This window comes from Melanotaenia boesemani, chromosome 9, assembly GCF_017639745.1.
Source record: "Melanotaenia boesemani isolate fMelBoe1 chromosome 9, fMelBoe1.pri, whole genome shotgun sequence".
NCBI lineage: Eukaryota > Metazoa > Chordata > Actinopteri > Atheriniformes > Melanotaeniidae > Melanotaenia > Melanotaenia boesemani.
In genome coordinates this window covers 12,403,948-12,421,206 of record NC_055690.1, presented here as the reverse complement: position 1 = coordinate 12,421,206, position 17,259 = coordinate 12,403,948, and the positions used below count along the sequence as shown (strand labels likewise).

Here is a 17,259-nt window from a genome sequence, read left to right as displayed (position 1 = left end):
TATAGTTTATACTCCAGGTGGCACTGACGCATTGTAAACTGATCAGAAAGTGAGTTCAAATATATTTTATAATATGTGAACACATTCATTAAGAACAGAGAGAGAGAGACATTCTGACCCAGATATAAATTCAAATTGTCATCAGCTAGTGATATTTGCCTACAGTTTGCAAATCTTTAAAAACCCTTTGCCACATATTGGGCAAACTTTTCGCGTGACCGTGTGACCGAAATAACACAAAGGAAACCAGGATTTGGTAACTGCTGGGCTTATTGTAAATGTCGTGACTTAAAAAAGAAATTGCCAACAGGGTTGTACCAAACTCCTTGACTGCGCAGGTCTTGCGCTCCGGCCCCTCCTCTGACCCTTCTGTCAACAGAAACTCGTGAGAAAACTCACCTGACTTTTCGGGGGAAGCGCTGTAAGGAAAGACTCACACCCTATTTTGATATTTTTTTCTTTCTCATTGCGTCATATCGAAATATGAAAACTGTCGCCTCTTATTTGTGCGACTCTTTTTGACTGAGACTTTTATTGTCCTGTGAGTTGTATATATTTCTAAGTATTGAAAAGTATAGGCGATAGGTGCTTCCGGGTTCTTACGTCGTGCGCGCATTACAGCACGGAGACGAAGATCAATATGACAGAGATGGATGAAATAACTTCGGTAAGTTGGTGTTAAAATAAAAAAATAAAATAAAAAAAATGAATGTTAATACCTGGTCAGTTTAGTAAACATAATCTTTAATGAACTTTAGTTAATTCACAAAAATGATGACATTGTATTTTTTTTAGCAATAATTAAACGAGAAACATTTTGCACACATATTTATTTAATTTAGTTTAATTGATGTTGAATTCTACAACTTAAAAATTTAATTGTTGGTAGTGTTAAAAAGAGGTATTCCTAACATACCTTTTGTTGTGTATTGAGCAATGTATGTAGGTTTACCGCGTTTTTCAGGTTTTAAACATAAAACGGTAACTGTTCAAATTTACCAAACTGAACAACAAAATGGAAATATTCCTCAGTAACGGTTCTTTGCGTAACTTTTTTTGTACTAAATAGTTATTTTATGATGAAGTTAACCCATATTATTAAACTTGCAGATCACAGCAGATAATGGAGCTGCAGTGGTCAACATCACTGCTGATGCAACAGAAACAGATGCGTTTCTCATCCAGGTGAGGTTTAAACAATGGTGTGTTCTTGTTTTTCTATCATTTAGTTCTGTTGTTTTCAGTATGCACAAGATAACAAGATTAACTAATACATTTTGCTCATGTGTGTCATTTATATTTGACAACTCCTTTTAGTCATGAGCCTGCACCGTTTGAGAGTTAACTATCAACATGCTATTTCTAAATAAGTTTTCCTATTCTGTAACAAAGAGAGGAACTCACGTATGCCATTTTCCCTCTTGTATTTTGTCAGAATAATGGCAGCAATGGGAGGATAACAGATTCTGGCCATGAAGCAGAGGGTAACACAAAGAGGGAAAATGAGGTATGGAGTTGATCTTAATGGATTTTTGTCACAAAAATCCTTGTTAGTATCATACTTGTTCCCTTGCAGACTGCAGCTGCATTTTGCCAAACAGATTTTATTATCCTTTTAGAATTGCTCTATCAGGAGAATAAAGGAACAACTGAATGAAATTGTCTTTTGGAGAATCACACTATGGATGGTTTTGATCGCCCTCTTTTTCCTCATCATTTTGGTGATTATCATCTCTCTCGCTGTGTGCACAGGTAAAGTTTATGATGGGTGTTTATATATATATATATACATATATATATATAATGCCATAAGAATGAGTGAGTTAATATGCAAAACCACAAGTTCTTTTGTGTTATGCAAGAACACAACTTCCATATTTGCAGTTGACTTTAAGAATACTTAAAATTGAAATCTGCTGATGTATATAGTGCCCATTTTAAGGCTCTGATCCTTTTTTTTTTTCTTTAACAGCATTGCATGAAGATGAAGATGAAAAGTTTGACTCTTCACTCTTTACAATTCCTCACTATTTTACTGGAAGTTTTCAGATGTCTAACATCTCTTCTACTCCAAGTCAAGTATCAAGTGTACTTCATGGAAAGGTATCAGCAGTTATTGTGTGTACTTAACATGATGGATTAATGTATTGTATCACTGCATTGGTACAAAAAATCTTTGGCAATCACACCACCATTAATATAGTATCACAAACTACTATAGTACTCATTATGCTCAGATTGTCAGGGTAATGTTGGGGGCAAAGTGTTGCAAAGATTGCAAAGTGAAAATATTCTGCTCCCTTACCCTGAGGCAAAATGCATATTTATAGATGAATATAAATGTTAAGGTTGCAAAACAGCCCTAGCTTTAGTTCTAGCATGCCAATTCAAGTCTAAGTTTGATCCTGAAAGTCAGGTTAGACAAGCCAAAATGACTGAACCACATTCCCAAATAGGACTGGGTCTGTACTTGGGAATAGTGGCAGAAGTTAATGTCAACACTTGATTTTTTTTTTTTTTTACTTTCTTTAGAAGCCCATACAGTGGATTCCCTATTAGCACTAAAAAGCTGGACTATTTACAAGGCATCTTAAGGTTCTTTTTCATCTCAAATGAAAAAATGATTGATGCATATATACAGCAAAGGGTCATTGTGTAGAACTGAGTGACATCTAGTACTAAAATGGTACTTTCCCATCTTTGCATCTCTTTTCAAACAGGCAAGAAAAAATGACAGAAGCTGCAAAAATATCTCCAGGTTTGTCCCTTTTGGGATGCTTTAGTAACACAGCAGCAAAACACTGTTGACATGCAGTCAGTAGATTTAAAATACAGCTTCTAACACCGTTTAAAGTCATGAAAACACAGAGATTCTCATTGTTATTTACTGAAGTAGAACAAACTGGTACCTTTATGTAGCTGTGTAAAGATGCTTGTGTGTTTCATGTTTAAAAGTAAAAGTGAATGGCTCTGTTATGAAGACAGAGTAAGGTCATTACAATAAAATTTCTGTGTTTACTTTAAAGACCTACAGAAAGCTGCAAAAATGAGTAAAGAAATGCAATTAAAAATAATATTATTGATGCATATAAAGTTTGTAAGGCTTTTTTAAGGCTTAATTTTTTATTGTGCTACTAAATCTTCAACACAATGAATTTATTTAGTTAGAGTTACATGTATGATTTCATTTTACTGAAAGTATTGCCATTTACGAGGATCTGACTTGTAAGCCTTTACTCACAGAATGAAACTCGAAGGAAAACAATAGATTGTTGTCAGTAAAAGCAGTACTTTCTCATTTGCTTTTGCATGTTTCAACCTGCCCCACCCAGCTGACTGATCTCTACAGATCCTCTCCTGCTCTGGGGCGGTACTTCTCTAAGGCTGAGATAAATGATTCCAGGTAAATAAACATCACACTCGGTGGTTACAGACTAGTTTTCCATTTGCTACATGAAACATGTTGAACTGTTTCTCTTTCACTGCAGGAATGACTCCATTGTCATGAAGTACAACCTGATGTTTCTCTTGCCAGAAGAGGAGCAGGAGGAGTTGAGAAACTTCACTCTGAGCAGGGAGGTGGTGTACAACGTGTTCAGACAGTTCCTTTATGACCAGGATCCGGTGGAGTTGAGGAATTTCTATATTGTTCCAGTTTCCCTAGAAATGTCTTCAATGCACTAATGAAATATGCTCACACATCAACAGAGACACTGATATATATCTGTGAGGTTTGCACATGCAGCATGAAGCTGACCCTGCACTCACCCACAGGCGCTGATTAAGTGCCACTGCTGTCATTTTTATTTTCATGCTCTTTCACTGTGATTTATTTGTTTGTGCATATGAGAAACTACTGTGACAAGCTGCATTTTGATGGAAAAGGCACATGTTTATATTTACACACCTGTGCAGTTAGATTGCCTCAACTGATATCATTTGCAAATAGTCAGTGGAGTTACCTTGAAACATGTTCCTAAGATGCCTCAGACACTAGGACAACACTATATATATATTTTTTCTTACTTAACTGACAATGTTATATACCTTTACAAAATATATATTCTACACACAGTTCATGCCTCTTGATACATGTAATTTTTTACTTGATTCATCTCAGTAGGACCTGTTTTTCTCATAGCAAAACATTCTTTGAATCTTTTATGGGCTGAACAGCAGAGGGCGTTCATGTCCCACAAGCAAAGAATAAGGATAAGACGAGGGTTATTGCAGTTTATTACATTTGGGGTAAATCATTCACATTTTACACAAGCATAACTGAATCAGTACATCAGATTGCACACTTTTCTGGCTGTAACCCACATGTCAGCCTTCCAATATTGGTACCAATGTGTTTAATGTGGATACACAAGCATCTTGTTAGTTGCAAACGCCTTGTTTGCATCAAGCCTGTGACCCATTAACATCACTAAATTTTTTAATTCTTCTTTTGAGATGCTTTTCCAGGCTTTCATCTTACCCTGTTTCAGTTGCTATTTGTTTTTTTGTTTTTTTTTGGGGGGGGGGTCTTCTTCAGCAGGTAAAATGCTGCTCTATGAGGTTTAAATCTGAAGATTTAAAGTCTAAAATCTTCCACTTTGAACTCCTGTGTTTCTTTGGCAGTGTGTTTGGGGTCATTATCCTGCTGCAGGATAAAGGATCGTCCAATCAGTTTGGTTCCATCCGTCTTTAAACTGGCAGACAAAAGGCTTTTGTAAACTTCTGTGTTCATTTCATTGTGGCATTCATGTGTCACATCATCAGTGAAGATTGAGGTGGTTCCAGAAGAAGCCATGCAAGCCCAAGCCATGATGTTACCTCCACTGCATTTCACAGATGAACTTGTATGGTTACACTTCTGTTTACTCAGGAAATGTGTGTTTTGTTACAAAAATGCCATATCTCCAGTTGTGCATCAAATCCAGATGTACATACCTAAAAATAAAAATTGAAATGTTGATCTTTTGGCTCATATTTATCTTTAAATATAAAACCTGAATGTTTGCAGTCTATAGCAAAACAAAGAAAGAAAGAAAGAAAGAAAGAAAGAAAGAAAGAAAGAAATAACTGCCATCACTGTTCCTTACTGTTTTGCCAAGGAGTGTATATTTTTTGTCTCCCTACATCAAAAGACTGTTCAGTTAGTCTTTTTTACTCTTTAGATACAGTCAAAAATTGATCATAGGTCTTTATTCTGCAGTCATTTAGCAGAAGCTAAATTTCTTCAAAGCGACTTACATCTGAAGGTAGTTAAGCAGTAGCGTTATAGGTCCTGCCTAAGAACCCAACTGGAAGGTGTCAATATTCGTCCCCTGTGGGATGGACGGTTGCCCTGCTAACTGAGCTATCCAGCCATTTTATCACTAGTCCTGCAATGCAGTCAAAATACAGGAAGCCTACCAACCCAGTCTTTTTAATGGTATTGCATCTCTTTTTGGTCTATGTTAGAAAATAACAGAAACACATTAATAAATGCATAGTTGTCATGCTGAAACAAAGCAATTCATTATTTTGGCTTTTCACCTTTCCCGGTTTCTGAGGTTTTCCCGTTTTGATGAAACGGTCAAACATGTTGCTCTGTCTGGTTTTGTCCTGTTTATTGTCAACAATCAGGTCATTTATGATACACTGATTTAGCAGATGTTTTATCCAAAGCAACTTCAAAGTAAGGAGCACACAAGGGCCAATGTGGGGTTAACTATCCTGCCCACGGACACAGGGATTGTTGAGGATTGAACCAGCCATGTTTTAACATTGAAGAATATTCACTCCACGCTCTGCTCTCGTTCTTTATTGAAAAAAAAAATTATACACACTTTTGTCTACTTTGGTCTCAGTCAGGACTCCTTCTCCTTTTGGTTCACAATTCTACATCAAGACTAATTACCAGCGTTTAATCCAGGGTTACCCATTACCAACAAAGGAAAAAATGTTGCATCTCTGTTAGAGATTTTGCATTTTGCACATTTACATTGCACTTTTTGAGCCTGACAGGATAATTCCAGTTGACTTTGGATGGCTGTTGTGTATTGAGGACTGAGATATTTTTCTCTGGCTCACTCTGTTCTGCTGAGGTTAATACTAATCCTTGTTAATTGCTGGCAGCAATGCAAGATCAACAATTACTCTGGTTGTAAATGTCCGATAGGCCAATAGATATTAGCTACCTACACTGGCGGCACCTCTTCCAATCCTATTTTGAGAATTGTCAGTCGTCTAAAGCCAGATTTACTATAACAAGCACTAAGCTTTGATTGCTTTGTTCCTCTAAACAGCAGTGGCTACTACTAAGGCTCCTGTGTACCTGTGCAAAACTGAACTGGTCACAAATCATGATTTGAAATTGTACCAGTTTTTATTTGCAGTGTGTAATTTTTGCCTTTAAAAGGTGCTGTTGTTGTATTGTTTTGCTTTAATGGCTTGTAGTCTTCAATTCTAAATTTAACCATTGTAACTAATGTCACATTTTGTCTTTGTAAACCAGCTGGAAAATAATACTGGCAAACACTGGTGTATTTACTGGCATGTACACTAATGTGCATGTCAATGAAAGAAAAAGAGCAATTAAATATAGTTAATCCATAAAAAGAAGTTCATGCAAAATATTATACCTTTCAACACTTAAACTCTAAATTTTTATGTGGTTTATTGAGATTTTTGGATGTTTAACATAGTTAAAAAATAAAAAATAAATAATAATAATAATAAAAAACTCCTTCCCCTTGAAATGTTAACATCATTTTATTTCTTAGCATTAACAACCAGAAAAAGATGACACCTTTTTTTGTTCTTGTCTTTGAAAATAATCGTGTTAAGTAATGAAGATGAGAAAGAAGATGCCTCTGTACTTCATTTTTTTATAGTTATTGTTCGGTGTCTCTTTGAAAACTTTGCACAAACAACAAAGATGTGAACATGCATGGACATTCTTATGCTAAACCTAATGTGTTTTAAGTATTGTTTATGTTTTGACCCTGTTACAAAATTACATCTTTACATCATTAGGCCATATCAATCATAACTGGGATTCTTGTAAAACAAATGTGCAAAATTGCCACATGTTTAATTTGAGTTAAAGTCAAGTTTGCCTGCATGTTTATAAAAGAGGATGTTGATCTGGCTCCAAGAAGTATTCCCCTGGATAAATCCTTGAAGAACTGTAGGGGTGTTAACCTTTTAATCAGGGGTATTTATACATTGTTATATCATTTCAAAGAAAATATAAAAGAAATATAAAAGAAAGACATTAAATGAATGGATGTACTTTTAAAAATATTTTCTTTTATTTGTCAAATATTTTTTAAAATGTAAAAAAAAAAAAAAAAAAAGGAATAAATATAAATTTGCGGGGGAAATTGCTGGTATTGGGCAGATTGTATAGGAATTGTAAAATACATAAAAATAATAAGTCATATATGAAGAAACTAATACAAAAAGTGCAATTTTGTATAGTTATTTTAATATTTGCACATCTTTCAGAGCAAAACCTTTAGGAACCTCCTTTGTGCCACATTTTTATCCTGTCATATAGAACATTGGTGCCAAGCCCTTCTTCAGTCAAGAATGCAAAGTCCTGAGGTTCCAGGAAGACTTCTACAGTTATCCCATTAAGGGGTTATCTCTCCTTTTGGCTTAAAGATTAGGGCAGAATTTGCGTCAGGTTTCAGTCAGACTTCAGAGGTGCTGGTGCCACAGTCTTTGCCAGAGACAGGTTCCCTGCCAGATTTTTGCAGGATTCGTGACAAAGGTGTCTGCTGGTTTCGTGAGGAAAAAATCACAATCCTTTAAAGGAATAATGGGTTCTCACGGCTCAAGCCTGGATGATATCCTGGAGGAGGACATGCACCACTGGTACACAAAATTCATGAGGGAATCTCCATCAGGACTCATCACACTGTTTGAGCTTAAGACAATGCTTGAAATGAACGGTATGACAGAGGAGGCCAGCAGTTATGTAGACCAAGTCTTCTTCACCTTCGACATGGATGGGGTAAGAAAATACTGCAAGACATTTCTGATTTCTATGCTTTAAATAAACCATTGATACACCTTACTGTTATCACTGATTCTCAACTTTGAAGTAGAAAATAAAATTTTTGACGTTTAGATAAATAAATGTTTAAAAATACAGCATTTCAATACAAAACAACAGACATGATCAGTTATATTTGATTTTGTGTAAGGAAGCAGATGAAATTAGATTGCACATTGGTAGACTGTAGCTCATTAATGACACTAGATAAATAAGTTAAAAATAGATAGCTTAGTGTCTATGATTGCAATTCTTACTTTTTCTGGGAAAATGTTGAATGATTTAAGTGGTCTTACTTAAAAGAAAATAGGAATTTAATTTGAATAAATGTTGATAATGCAGTGCAGACCAAGAGATTTACCATCTTTTTTTTGTCTTTCTCCATCTAGGATGGATATATAGATTTTGTTGAATACATTGCAGCTATAAGTTTATTACTGAAAGGAGAAATAAATCAGAAATTAAAGTGGTACTTCAAGCTTTTTGATCAAGATGGAAATGGGAAAATTGACAAGGATGAACTGGAGACTATATTTAAGGTATGTTTCATAACCAGACTTTAACATTTGTGGAAATGAGGCACTTGTAGATTCTTGGGTCAAAAAGATTAGCTCTGAAACGGCAAATATGCTAAGATGCCATGTCATAAGCTATTCATGACATTTAATCCAGACACAGCTTACCTCACCGATAAACAATGTCTTTGATGTGACCTAATTCATAGACTGAGTAGGTCACAGAACAACCATCCTGAATATCTGACACATTTTCACCTGCTCATACCAGATCATGACCTATTTATTATAAAATGCACTTCAGATTAGTGCAGTTCAGGCTGCAACCAGTACTCTGTTTTATGCTTTTATATGTTACTCATCCTGCTGCAAACTTCACTAACCTCTGGAAAACTCCTCTCAGGCTATTCAAGATATCACTAGAAGTTATGACGTCCCTCCAGACGAGATTGTGACTCTCATTTATGAGAAAATTGATGTCAATGGAGAAGGTAATAAATAATCCTTGCAACTGAAATAAAGCATACGTTGTTTGTGATTTATTGGTGTAAAAATTATCCCCTATTATGAAAAACCCAGCAATATTCTAATTTTGTAAGATGCTTTTTATTTTTTTGGTTTTATCCTCTCAGGTGAACTGACACTGGAGGAGTTCATAAGTGGAGCAAGGGAGCATCCTGATATCATGGAAATGCTCACTAAGATGATGGATCTTACCCACGTCCTAGAAATCATCATCAACGGTCAACAGACAAAAGCTGCGAGCTGAGTTGGGACTCAATAAACAGGATTACACTGAGGATTGAGCGTTGAGTAAAAGACTGTACTGGAAACAATTAAGTCCGAACTGACTGACTGCACCCTTTCCTCCTCTGCTAGCATTCTGACATTTACTGTACAGGTTTGTGTATGTTCAAAATCATTTTGCAAGACATTTGTTTGGTATATTTCAGTGAATGGAGGCAAATAATCTCCAAGGTTCTCATTATGGTTCCAGGTGGTGCAAAACAGGGTGAAAAAGTCATTTTATTTAATTGAGAGCACATTAAAATGTATTGGTGTCTTCATTTAAACAGCTTATTTCATTTTCATCCATAATTTATATCAAATTATAATTGAAGTTATTTATATAAAACTGAATTCTGACTAGTTTAGCTTAAAACTGCCAAGTACAATATAAAAATCTTGCTAAATATTACAAAATGCACCACTTGCACTGGCAACCTTTCAATGGATTAGCATTTAGGAGTTACTGCTGTATGATTAACATCTAAAACACTCACAAATGCTTTGTATTTTTAATTGTTGGTCTGTATAAACTATACTGGTGGTTAAAAAAAAGCAAAACAAAAAACAAACTAAATTAAACCTGGGGATTGACCATAAATACCATAAATACGTAAAGACACATATGTACAGAAAAGTGATGTTTCACATTTTGCTACTGTTAAGGTTACAAAGTTGCCTTAAAATCCAGGTTTTTGCTAAAAACTGGTCTTTTTTTTAAATAAAAATCAGAACAAAATCTCTCCTTAGATTAAAATGCAGACTGGGAAAAATCATGTTTCACACCTAATAAACTGAACTGTTCTTAAATGACTGTTTTGTGATATAAAAAATTACTACATTCTAATGCATATACAAGTTGTAAATTGTAGTTACTATGTTAAAATGGTAGATAATAGGGTTTGAAACAGATTACATAAATGTATATCTCACGTAGCAAGCAGCATCATTGTAAATAAAGAGCTGATGAATGCAGTTTAGACATTTCATTATTGAAAGAGCTCAAGAATGCCATCTTGTGACAGCAACTGTTATGTTAGGACTTTTTGAAGCCAAGGTCAAAAAAGGATAGTATCACTAAGTTCCCAGACACTTTCAGGATGTTCTGTAGCTGTGGGACATTTTTAGTACCTGTTAAAAGGTCACAGTTTGTCAATATAAAACCATGAGCCCACACTCCGACAGCATTCAGAATGATGGTCTATGTGGTTAATGATTTGACAGAAGTACAATTTTGTGCCCACTGTTAAGAAATTATTTGAAAAAAAAAAGTCCCAGACACTGTGGGTTGTGCAAATCAAATAAAGATAAGAGTTTGGCTTCACATGACACTCATATGCATCGGATGATTCACTTGCGTAAATGCACTGATTGACCCACAAGGGCTCATCATATAAACTCCTGTGTCTGCTCCCACGGGCTTGCACTGCACACTGCTCCCTAAGGTCTGCCACTACAGATCAGGAACAGCCATCCACATTCATCTAAAAACATGCAGTCTTCCGAATCCAAATTCAGCAGAAACAGTCTGATCTTGACTCTGAAACGATACAGCACTGCTGTCAGGAACATGGAGCTGACCATTCTCCTGCCGAGCCTGTTGCGAGATGTGCCTTCTGAGGAGGTGTGTGACTGTGAAGCAGCAGAAGAAACCTGCAGAGATCTGTATGCTAACTATTTGATGCTCAAGGCAATTCGGAACACAGTGGAGAGCAGTCTGGCTCCTTCAGACGACCGCAAGGCCAAGAATACAGCACTCAATCTGACCATGGAGCCTTACTTGGACACGGATCCTGAAGCCCTCTTCCACTTTCATTTGAAAGGACTGTTTTCTGTGATGAATGACCTCACGAAGAAGACTCAGAGCATCACTAAGAAGTACTTGGAGATAGTTGGAGTGGCAAATTAATGATAAAACTATGGTATACAGACAAATAAAACATCTGGTGTTTTTAAAATCACATTGAAATCTCAAATATTTGAGCTGTTTCATTTACTGAGCTCAAGCTTCTAACATACTGAATAGGAAATAAACGTGCTTTGCCAAAACTGATCAGTTATACTTCATCATTATTTTTGTCATGAAACAGCAGTTGTGTGACCTTGTTTATGATTGAACACAAAAAATAAAGTTCAGTGCTCAAGAAGACGTCAAACAGAAAATTAAAAACTTGGGTACTGCGATTTATTTACATACCAATATTTTACACAATATGATAGATTTCGTAAAGAAAGCTGCTGAAGACAGCCTCTTCTCTCTTTGTCATCTAAGCAGCCGCTGAAGCTTAACGCGCAGGATGGAAGGGCTCGACAATCTCTGCAAAAGTCTTCTTTTCTGGTGAAATAAAATAAACTCATTTTAAATGCTGCAAACTTATGGCAGTGCAAACCACAAAAATAAATGTTTAGAGCAGCCTTTCTTGTGATGATCATGACAGTATATATGGAAAAAAGAGAGTAAAAACAAATGAATAGGAAATAAAAATGCACGTCCAACGCAAAGTTCTTAATTATTACATATAGAGAAACTGCTGCATTTTTCTGTCTGTAAACACAGCCAAACATATTTAATAAATAAATAAAAATGACGTCATGTCCATCAACAAAAAGAGGCGTTTGAGGCAACTTTAAGCAAAAATCACAACATATGAAAAAATGGATGACACCTATATCTGACTTACCTTTTGGTTCAAATTTATCTGGGTGGAGTCTGATGTACTCATTCATGTCTCGATCCCGCCTGGCATAAGTGTAATTTTCATATTTCGTAACATGGTAGCCAATAAACCAGCCAATTGTTGCCAGAAGGACTTGTCGATGAACACCTAGATGAAAAAATAGGACAAATACTATCAATCTGTTTTAAGCTCATTTCATTATGCTAACAGTGGAACTAAGGAAGGACGGCACTGCTGTAAGAACGAATAAATATAAACCCATTTTTACACAACGAGTTAATATAAACAAAATGACAGAATATTTGAGCACATTAGTCATGCTGGAAAGGACTAAGAGGTAACTGTATTGTAAGGGAAACAATTAAATGTTGTTTTCACTTGTGTGCTTGCAAATAAGGAAAACAGCTACAATGCTAACCTGATTTCAACGGTGGCCTGCGGTTCAGACCATTGTGAAGTATTGCAGAGATCCAGCCTATACCGCCCAACCACACAGAGTTCCTGTTCACGATTCCCGGAGGAGGGAGAGACTTTCCCTCGTCAGGAAAAAACCCCATGGCGTATAGGTTAACCTGAAATTTGCAGTTTTTGTGACCTCCGTTTTGTGTGCTCCTACTTCTCAGCTATCACCTCTTGTAGGAAGTCAAGGGCATGGTGTGCAACCGAATAAAAAGTTCGGGTGCAACAAGGAGAGTTGCTTCTATTCCACTCATTAGTCTCCTAGCAACCAACGCCAAAAGGCACAAGTTGCAGGTATTGACAGGTATTTGCTACAGACTGCTACCAAACAGTTACGTTGGTAGTCTCTGACACCATTAGAGTCAGATTGCCACATGTAACAATTGGTAAAGCTAGTACTAGTAATAACTTTTGCGATAAAAGTCAGCCTTCCCTCCAAGTTATGTATTGCGACAGAGCCGAAAGCAACATAAGTTTCTATAATAATAATAATAATAATAATAATAATAATAATAATAATAATAATAATAATAATAATAATAATAAAACTGTTATTAAGTGAGTTGGAAAAAAGGCTTAAAGGAGGAAAAGCTGTACGAAAGTGGATGTAGAACTAATGACATCATTCAGTGCTATACCCCTCCTCCTCTCTCCTCTTCCTCACCTCCTCCTTTATCAGACAGCCTGCTGCTGCTACTGGGCTGCTGAGGATACACACAACACAGCCAGGGGAATTATGCCCTGCCCAGCAGCGGCTATGCCTTTTTAAAAAGGTGACCTATGCATACTAAATAGCTGTAAGTCCGGGGATATCCCCGTGTTTTTGGTAAGTGCAAACTATTTCCAGGCTCAAAGCTGGCTTTGATTTTTTTTCCCCCTCCTGCATCTGCAGATAGTGCCAAAATGGCTAGAATCGCACGGTAGCGGCTAGTTGCTACTGTAGCTAGCTTCGCCGTTGTAGCTATTAAGTCGGATTCCGAATTAATCATTAACAAGAAGTGATACGCAAACTGAGATTAAATATATATCGTAGACTAGATTTCTTTGGATTCACCAAAAGTAAAGGAAAATTCGGAAAAAGTATCACGGGAATTAATTGAATTTAAATGCAAGCTACGGTTAAATTAAAGCTCCCAAACTGTGGCATGAAGATGGTTCGTAATGGGTGTCTTCTTGCAACAGTTTGTTTGCTTAAGCAAAGAACCATTTTTACAGTGATTTATTCTATTTTACAGTGATTTATTCTATTTTCACGCACGCTAAGAAAGGTTTTATCCGATTGGTCATGGAACAAATGTAACGATACTGCAGTGCAAACACAATATGATCTATGTTTACCTGAAATTACACATGCGGATGAAAAAGAAATATTTTAGGTTACGGATATGTTAAAACTGGAATTTCTAAGTGATGAAACTTTTTTTTTCTTACATGTACAATATTTAGTATTAATACACAAAATAAACAAAACGAGTGCTTAAACAACATCAGAGATTGTAAGATAGCACGAGCTTATTGTCTGCAATGCAAACTGTGTTTTTTGTTACTCAAATTCACACACTAAAGACCTAAAGCAAGTCACTTTATTTAGTATAAAGTAGAAGTTTATTCAGGTCACATGTAATCTGGGATTGGAGCTCAGAGGATGCTGCCTTGTGTGCCGGTTTCTCAACAGGTCTTTGCTTCATTGTCTCTTCACTAACCACATATCTATTTTGTTCCTTTTATTTTTCTCAGTTTAATATGAGCATGGAAGATTATGACTACCTGTTTAAAATAGTTCTCATAGGAAATGCTGGAGTTGGGAAGACATGTCTCGTCCGGCGCTTTACTCAGGTTTGTATTTGTCTATGTTAAAGTTATTGGATATCAAAGTCAGAGTATGTATTTTACTAATTTATTATTTTTATTATTATTATTACTATAATTATAATTATAGGGCCTTTTCCCACCTGGACAAGGGGCTACAATTGGAGTAGATTTCATGATTAAAACTGTGGAAATCAAAGGGGAAAAGGTCAAGGTACACAGAGATTACAGTGATCTTTTAAAAGTTTAAATGAGCATGCATTTATGACTTGTAATAGTTTTGATGGCACACTTGCCATCATGATATGTTGTCTTTTCCAGTTACAGATATGGGACACAGCTGGACAGGAGAGATTTCGCTCCATTACTCAGAGTTATTACCGTAGTGCCAATGCCCTCATTCTTACATATGACATTACCTGTGAGGACTCCTTCAGGTGCCTTCCAGAGTGGCTGAGGGAGATTGAGCAGTATGCCAACAACCAAGTGGTGACTATATTAGTCGGTGAGAAAGCCTTACTTTGTACTTTCAATTGTCTGTTTTTTGTCTACAGTGCACCCAATTCTTTGAACTGGTTTGTCATACTTAGAACCACTTTTGTGTTTTTTGATCTCTTTGAAAATCTTGCCATTTCTGGGAAAAGAATCATTCTACTGAAATACAAAGCTCACACATATTCCTCACTAAAATTCATTCTACACGTGGAAGCACGTACATACACCTCCATTCCCATCTGTTTCATTATGCACACTCATCACTACTCAGACTTTTGCTCAAAATGATGTGATTTAAGAAGCCAAGCTGTCTTTTGATTAACTGATTGATTAATTCTCTGTTGTTGTTTATTTATTTATTTTTTTAGGTAATAAGATAGATCTTGCAGAGAAGAGAGAGGTTCTGAGACAGAGGGCTGAAGACTTTGCCGAAGCTCAGAGTATGCTGTATCTGGAGACGTCAGCCAAAGAGTCTGACAATGTCGAGAAACTTTTTCTTGACCTAGCGTGTGAACTCATTCGAGAGGCCAAGCAGAACAAGCTGGATAACAATGACACTGCCCCAATGCCTGGCGAGGGTAAAACCATCAGTTATTTGAACTGCTGCAGTCTCAATTAAAGGGAGCTCAGCTGCCTAGCCATGGTAACTCAGTAGCCATTGACTAGATGGTAGATGGCTGAGCCCCAATGCCTCCGTCCCACTAAGATGGTAGAAAGCCACCACTTAGTTTGGTCATTTGTAGTCCCATGCCTTTTTTAAGCTGTACAAAGGAGTTAGTCAAATTTAGTTTGGCCCTCCAGGAACAAGCATTTTATGATGCTGCCATTTCTGAGAACACTATCCTCACTGGAACAAGAATTGTTTGTCTGATACATCCAGGAATCTTAGGGCTCCATTTTATCCTCACCATGATGAAAGTCAGGATTTCCCTGTTTGGGCTTTATAATACATTTTCATCAAATGTCAGTATTCACCAGCAGTATTATGCGAGTGAAAAGCTCTGTCAGGTATTTTGTTAGAGACGCTACATAGCTGACTCATAGTTTCATGATGGTTGGAGGTTATCGGTTATCGGTTATCGGACATGTTTACATACAGTACATTTGTGAGATTACAAAGTTTGATCAACTTCTAAGGAAAGCTTTGCAAAACGTCCCCTAAAATCTGTTGCACATTTATTTTCCACTACAGTTTCCTCTGCTCTGAGAATCACATCCAGTGTTATATTAAAAATTTAATTTCCAAATATTTTTTTGCACCTGGCATTGCATACTGTGAAAATTTGTTCCCAATAGACGTTCTTTTACTTGCTGCTAGAATATGTTTTTGTCAGATAACAAAAACCGAAACACATGTGTAAGTACTATGGTATTCTGTGATACTATTATGTTTTTAGTAAGTTTGAAGTGCTTGTGATAGTTGATTTAATTTGTAAGAGTTGGAAAGGTTGCTATCAGAAGAAACATTAAGTAGTTTAATCAATTGAGAATTCTTTTTTTAATGTCAGCAGTTTTTGTTATCCATTCACGTGAATATTTCTGCATTTGTTGCTGCTGCCTAGCCATGACATTGTTTTTAAGGGGCATGACCATGTAGTTCTAAATAACTTGTTATATTTCATATGCTTTTACCATCAAATTATAACTTCTTGTTCAGCATGATTAGCCATTAATTGTAATGTTTAAAGTTCTTTCCTTTATTTGCCATAACTGCAGTCTACCGTATTGCACAATGCCATATACTGCACACTTATTATTTTTAATTTTATTGTAACATTTAGTTTTTTGTTGTACAGATTCAGTACTGTAGTACATCTTGGCACTTTGCTTTTATAATTTTGTATTTTCAGTAATCCCTTTGTAAGAATGGTGAGCATTCTGTTTTGCCTTGTAACTTAGATTTAATTGCAGTTACTTGTGGTTTATCCTTTGCATTGACTCGTCAATACAAAATGGGGAAATACAACAGACATGCTGTTGGGATATTGTGCTTCTTTTTAAGTGTACAAAATAATCCATAAAATACTCCTGTGTAACATTAAAGAACTACACTAATTATTGTGTATTTGTTATATTTTATTACTAGGGTTTGGTAAGATATATTTGAAATATTTAGTTACTGAAAATAGTCATTTTAGTCAGTTTTATCCAATCTGGAAAGCTTGGGATTTTTACACACAGAATTATTTTTCTCACATTTAAGCATTTTCTCATAATTAAAATGTTTACATTAGACAAAGAGACATAAGCTCTTTTTAATCAAGTGAAGCGCACAATGAATAATTACACAATAATAAGGGATAAAATGTTATCTAAAGTTGCATTTGATAAAAATGGTAAGTTGGCTGATTTATTTGAAAACTTGTAAAGTTAATTTACTCAAGAAATTATGCAGGTGCAAAGTACAGAAGTGCTTTTTTCTCTATACGTTTCAAAGATTAAAATAGACGTTGTTTATGCATTTGTTTTTAGTAATCCTTGATAA

The 17,259-nt window shown here is 35.9% G+C and overlaps 5 protein-coding genes across 6 annotated transcripts; 4 read left to right on the top strand and 1 right to left on the bottom strand.

Annotated features, from left to right (window-relative positions):
- The first annotated feature begins 273 nt into the window (after positions 1–273).
- On the top strand, positions 274–4,958 carry LOC121646024 (TPA-induced transmembrane protein homolog). The gene is made up of 7 exons (XM_041994880.1): positions 274–667; positions 1,111–1,185; positions 1,436–1,507; positions 1,620–1,752; positions 1,973–2,103; positions 3,333–3,403; positions 3,489–4,958. Exons 1-7 carry the CDS (start codon positions 641–643, stop codon positions 3,682–3,684), a joined length of 705 nt encoding a protein of 234 aa, XP_041850814.1. The 5' UTR covers positions 274–640; the 3' UTR covers positions 3,685–4,958.
- Positions 4,959–7,427: 2,469 nt separating this feature from the next.
- Positions 7,428–9,573, top strand: guca1c (guanylate cyclase activator 1C). Its single transcript, XM_041995029.1, has 4 exons — positions 7,428–7,990; positions 8,422–8,571; positions 8,951–9,038; positions 9,180–9,573. Exons 1-4 carry the CDS (start codon positions 7,796–7,798, stop codon positions 9,314–9,316), a joined length of 570 nt encoding a protein of 189 aa, XP_041850963.1. The 5' UTR covers positions 7,428–7,795; the 3' UTR covers positions 9,317–9,573.
- Positions 9,574–10,786: 1,213 nt separating this feature from the next.
- On the top strand, positions 10,787–11,386 carry LOC121645931 (thyroid hormone responsive). Its single transcript, XM_041994723.1, has one exon. The coding sequence runs from the start codon at positions 10,826–10,828 to the stop codon at positions 11,240–11,242; it is 417 nt and encodes a 138-aa protein (XP_041850657.1). The 5' UTR covers positions 10,787–10,825; the 3' UTR covers positions 11,243–11,386.
- A 118-nt stretch (positions 11,387–11,504) lies between these two features.
- ndufc2 (NADH:ubiquinone oxidoreductase subunit C2) lies at positions 11,505–12,684 on the bottom strand. The gene is made up of 3 exons (XM_041994724.1): positions 12,430–12,684; positions 12,015–12,158; positions 11,505–11,668 (listed from the first exon to the last, which is right to left on the bottom strand). Exons 1-3 carry the CDS (start codon positions 12,566–12,568, stop codon positions 11,619–11,621), a joined length of 333 nt encoding a protein of 110 aa, XP_041850658.1. The 5' UTR covers positions 12,569–12,684; the 3' UTR covers positions 11,505–11,618.
- A 451-nt stretch (positions 12,685–13,135) lies between these two features.
- Positions 13,136–16,830, top strand: rab30 (RAB30, member RAS oncogene family). Of its 2 annotated transcripts, none has more exons than XM_041994722.1 (5): positions 13,136–13,296; positions 14,208–14,306; positions 14,410–14,493; positions 14,607–14,784; positions 15,143–16,830. In XM_041994722.1, the coding sequence occupies exons 2-5, from the start codon at positions 14,214–14,216 to the stop codon at positions 15,391–15,393; spliced, it is 606 nt and encodes a 201-aa protein (XP_041850656.1). In that variant the 5' UTR covers positions 13,136–13,296; positions 14,208–14,213; the 3' UTR covers positions 15,394–16,830. The 2 variants fall into 2 exon arrangements, with proteins under 2 accessions (XP_041850656.1, XP_041850655.1); XM_041994721.1 differs by having other exon boundaries at positions 13,138–13,296; positions 14,601–14,784.
- The last annotated feature ends 429 nt before the right edge of the window (positions 16,831–17,259 follow it).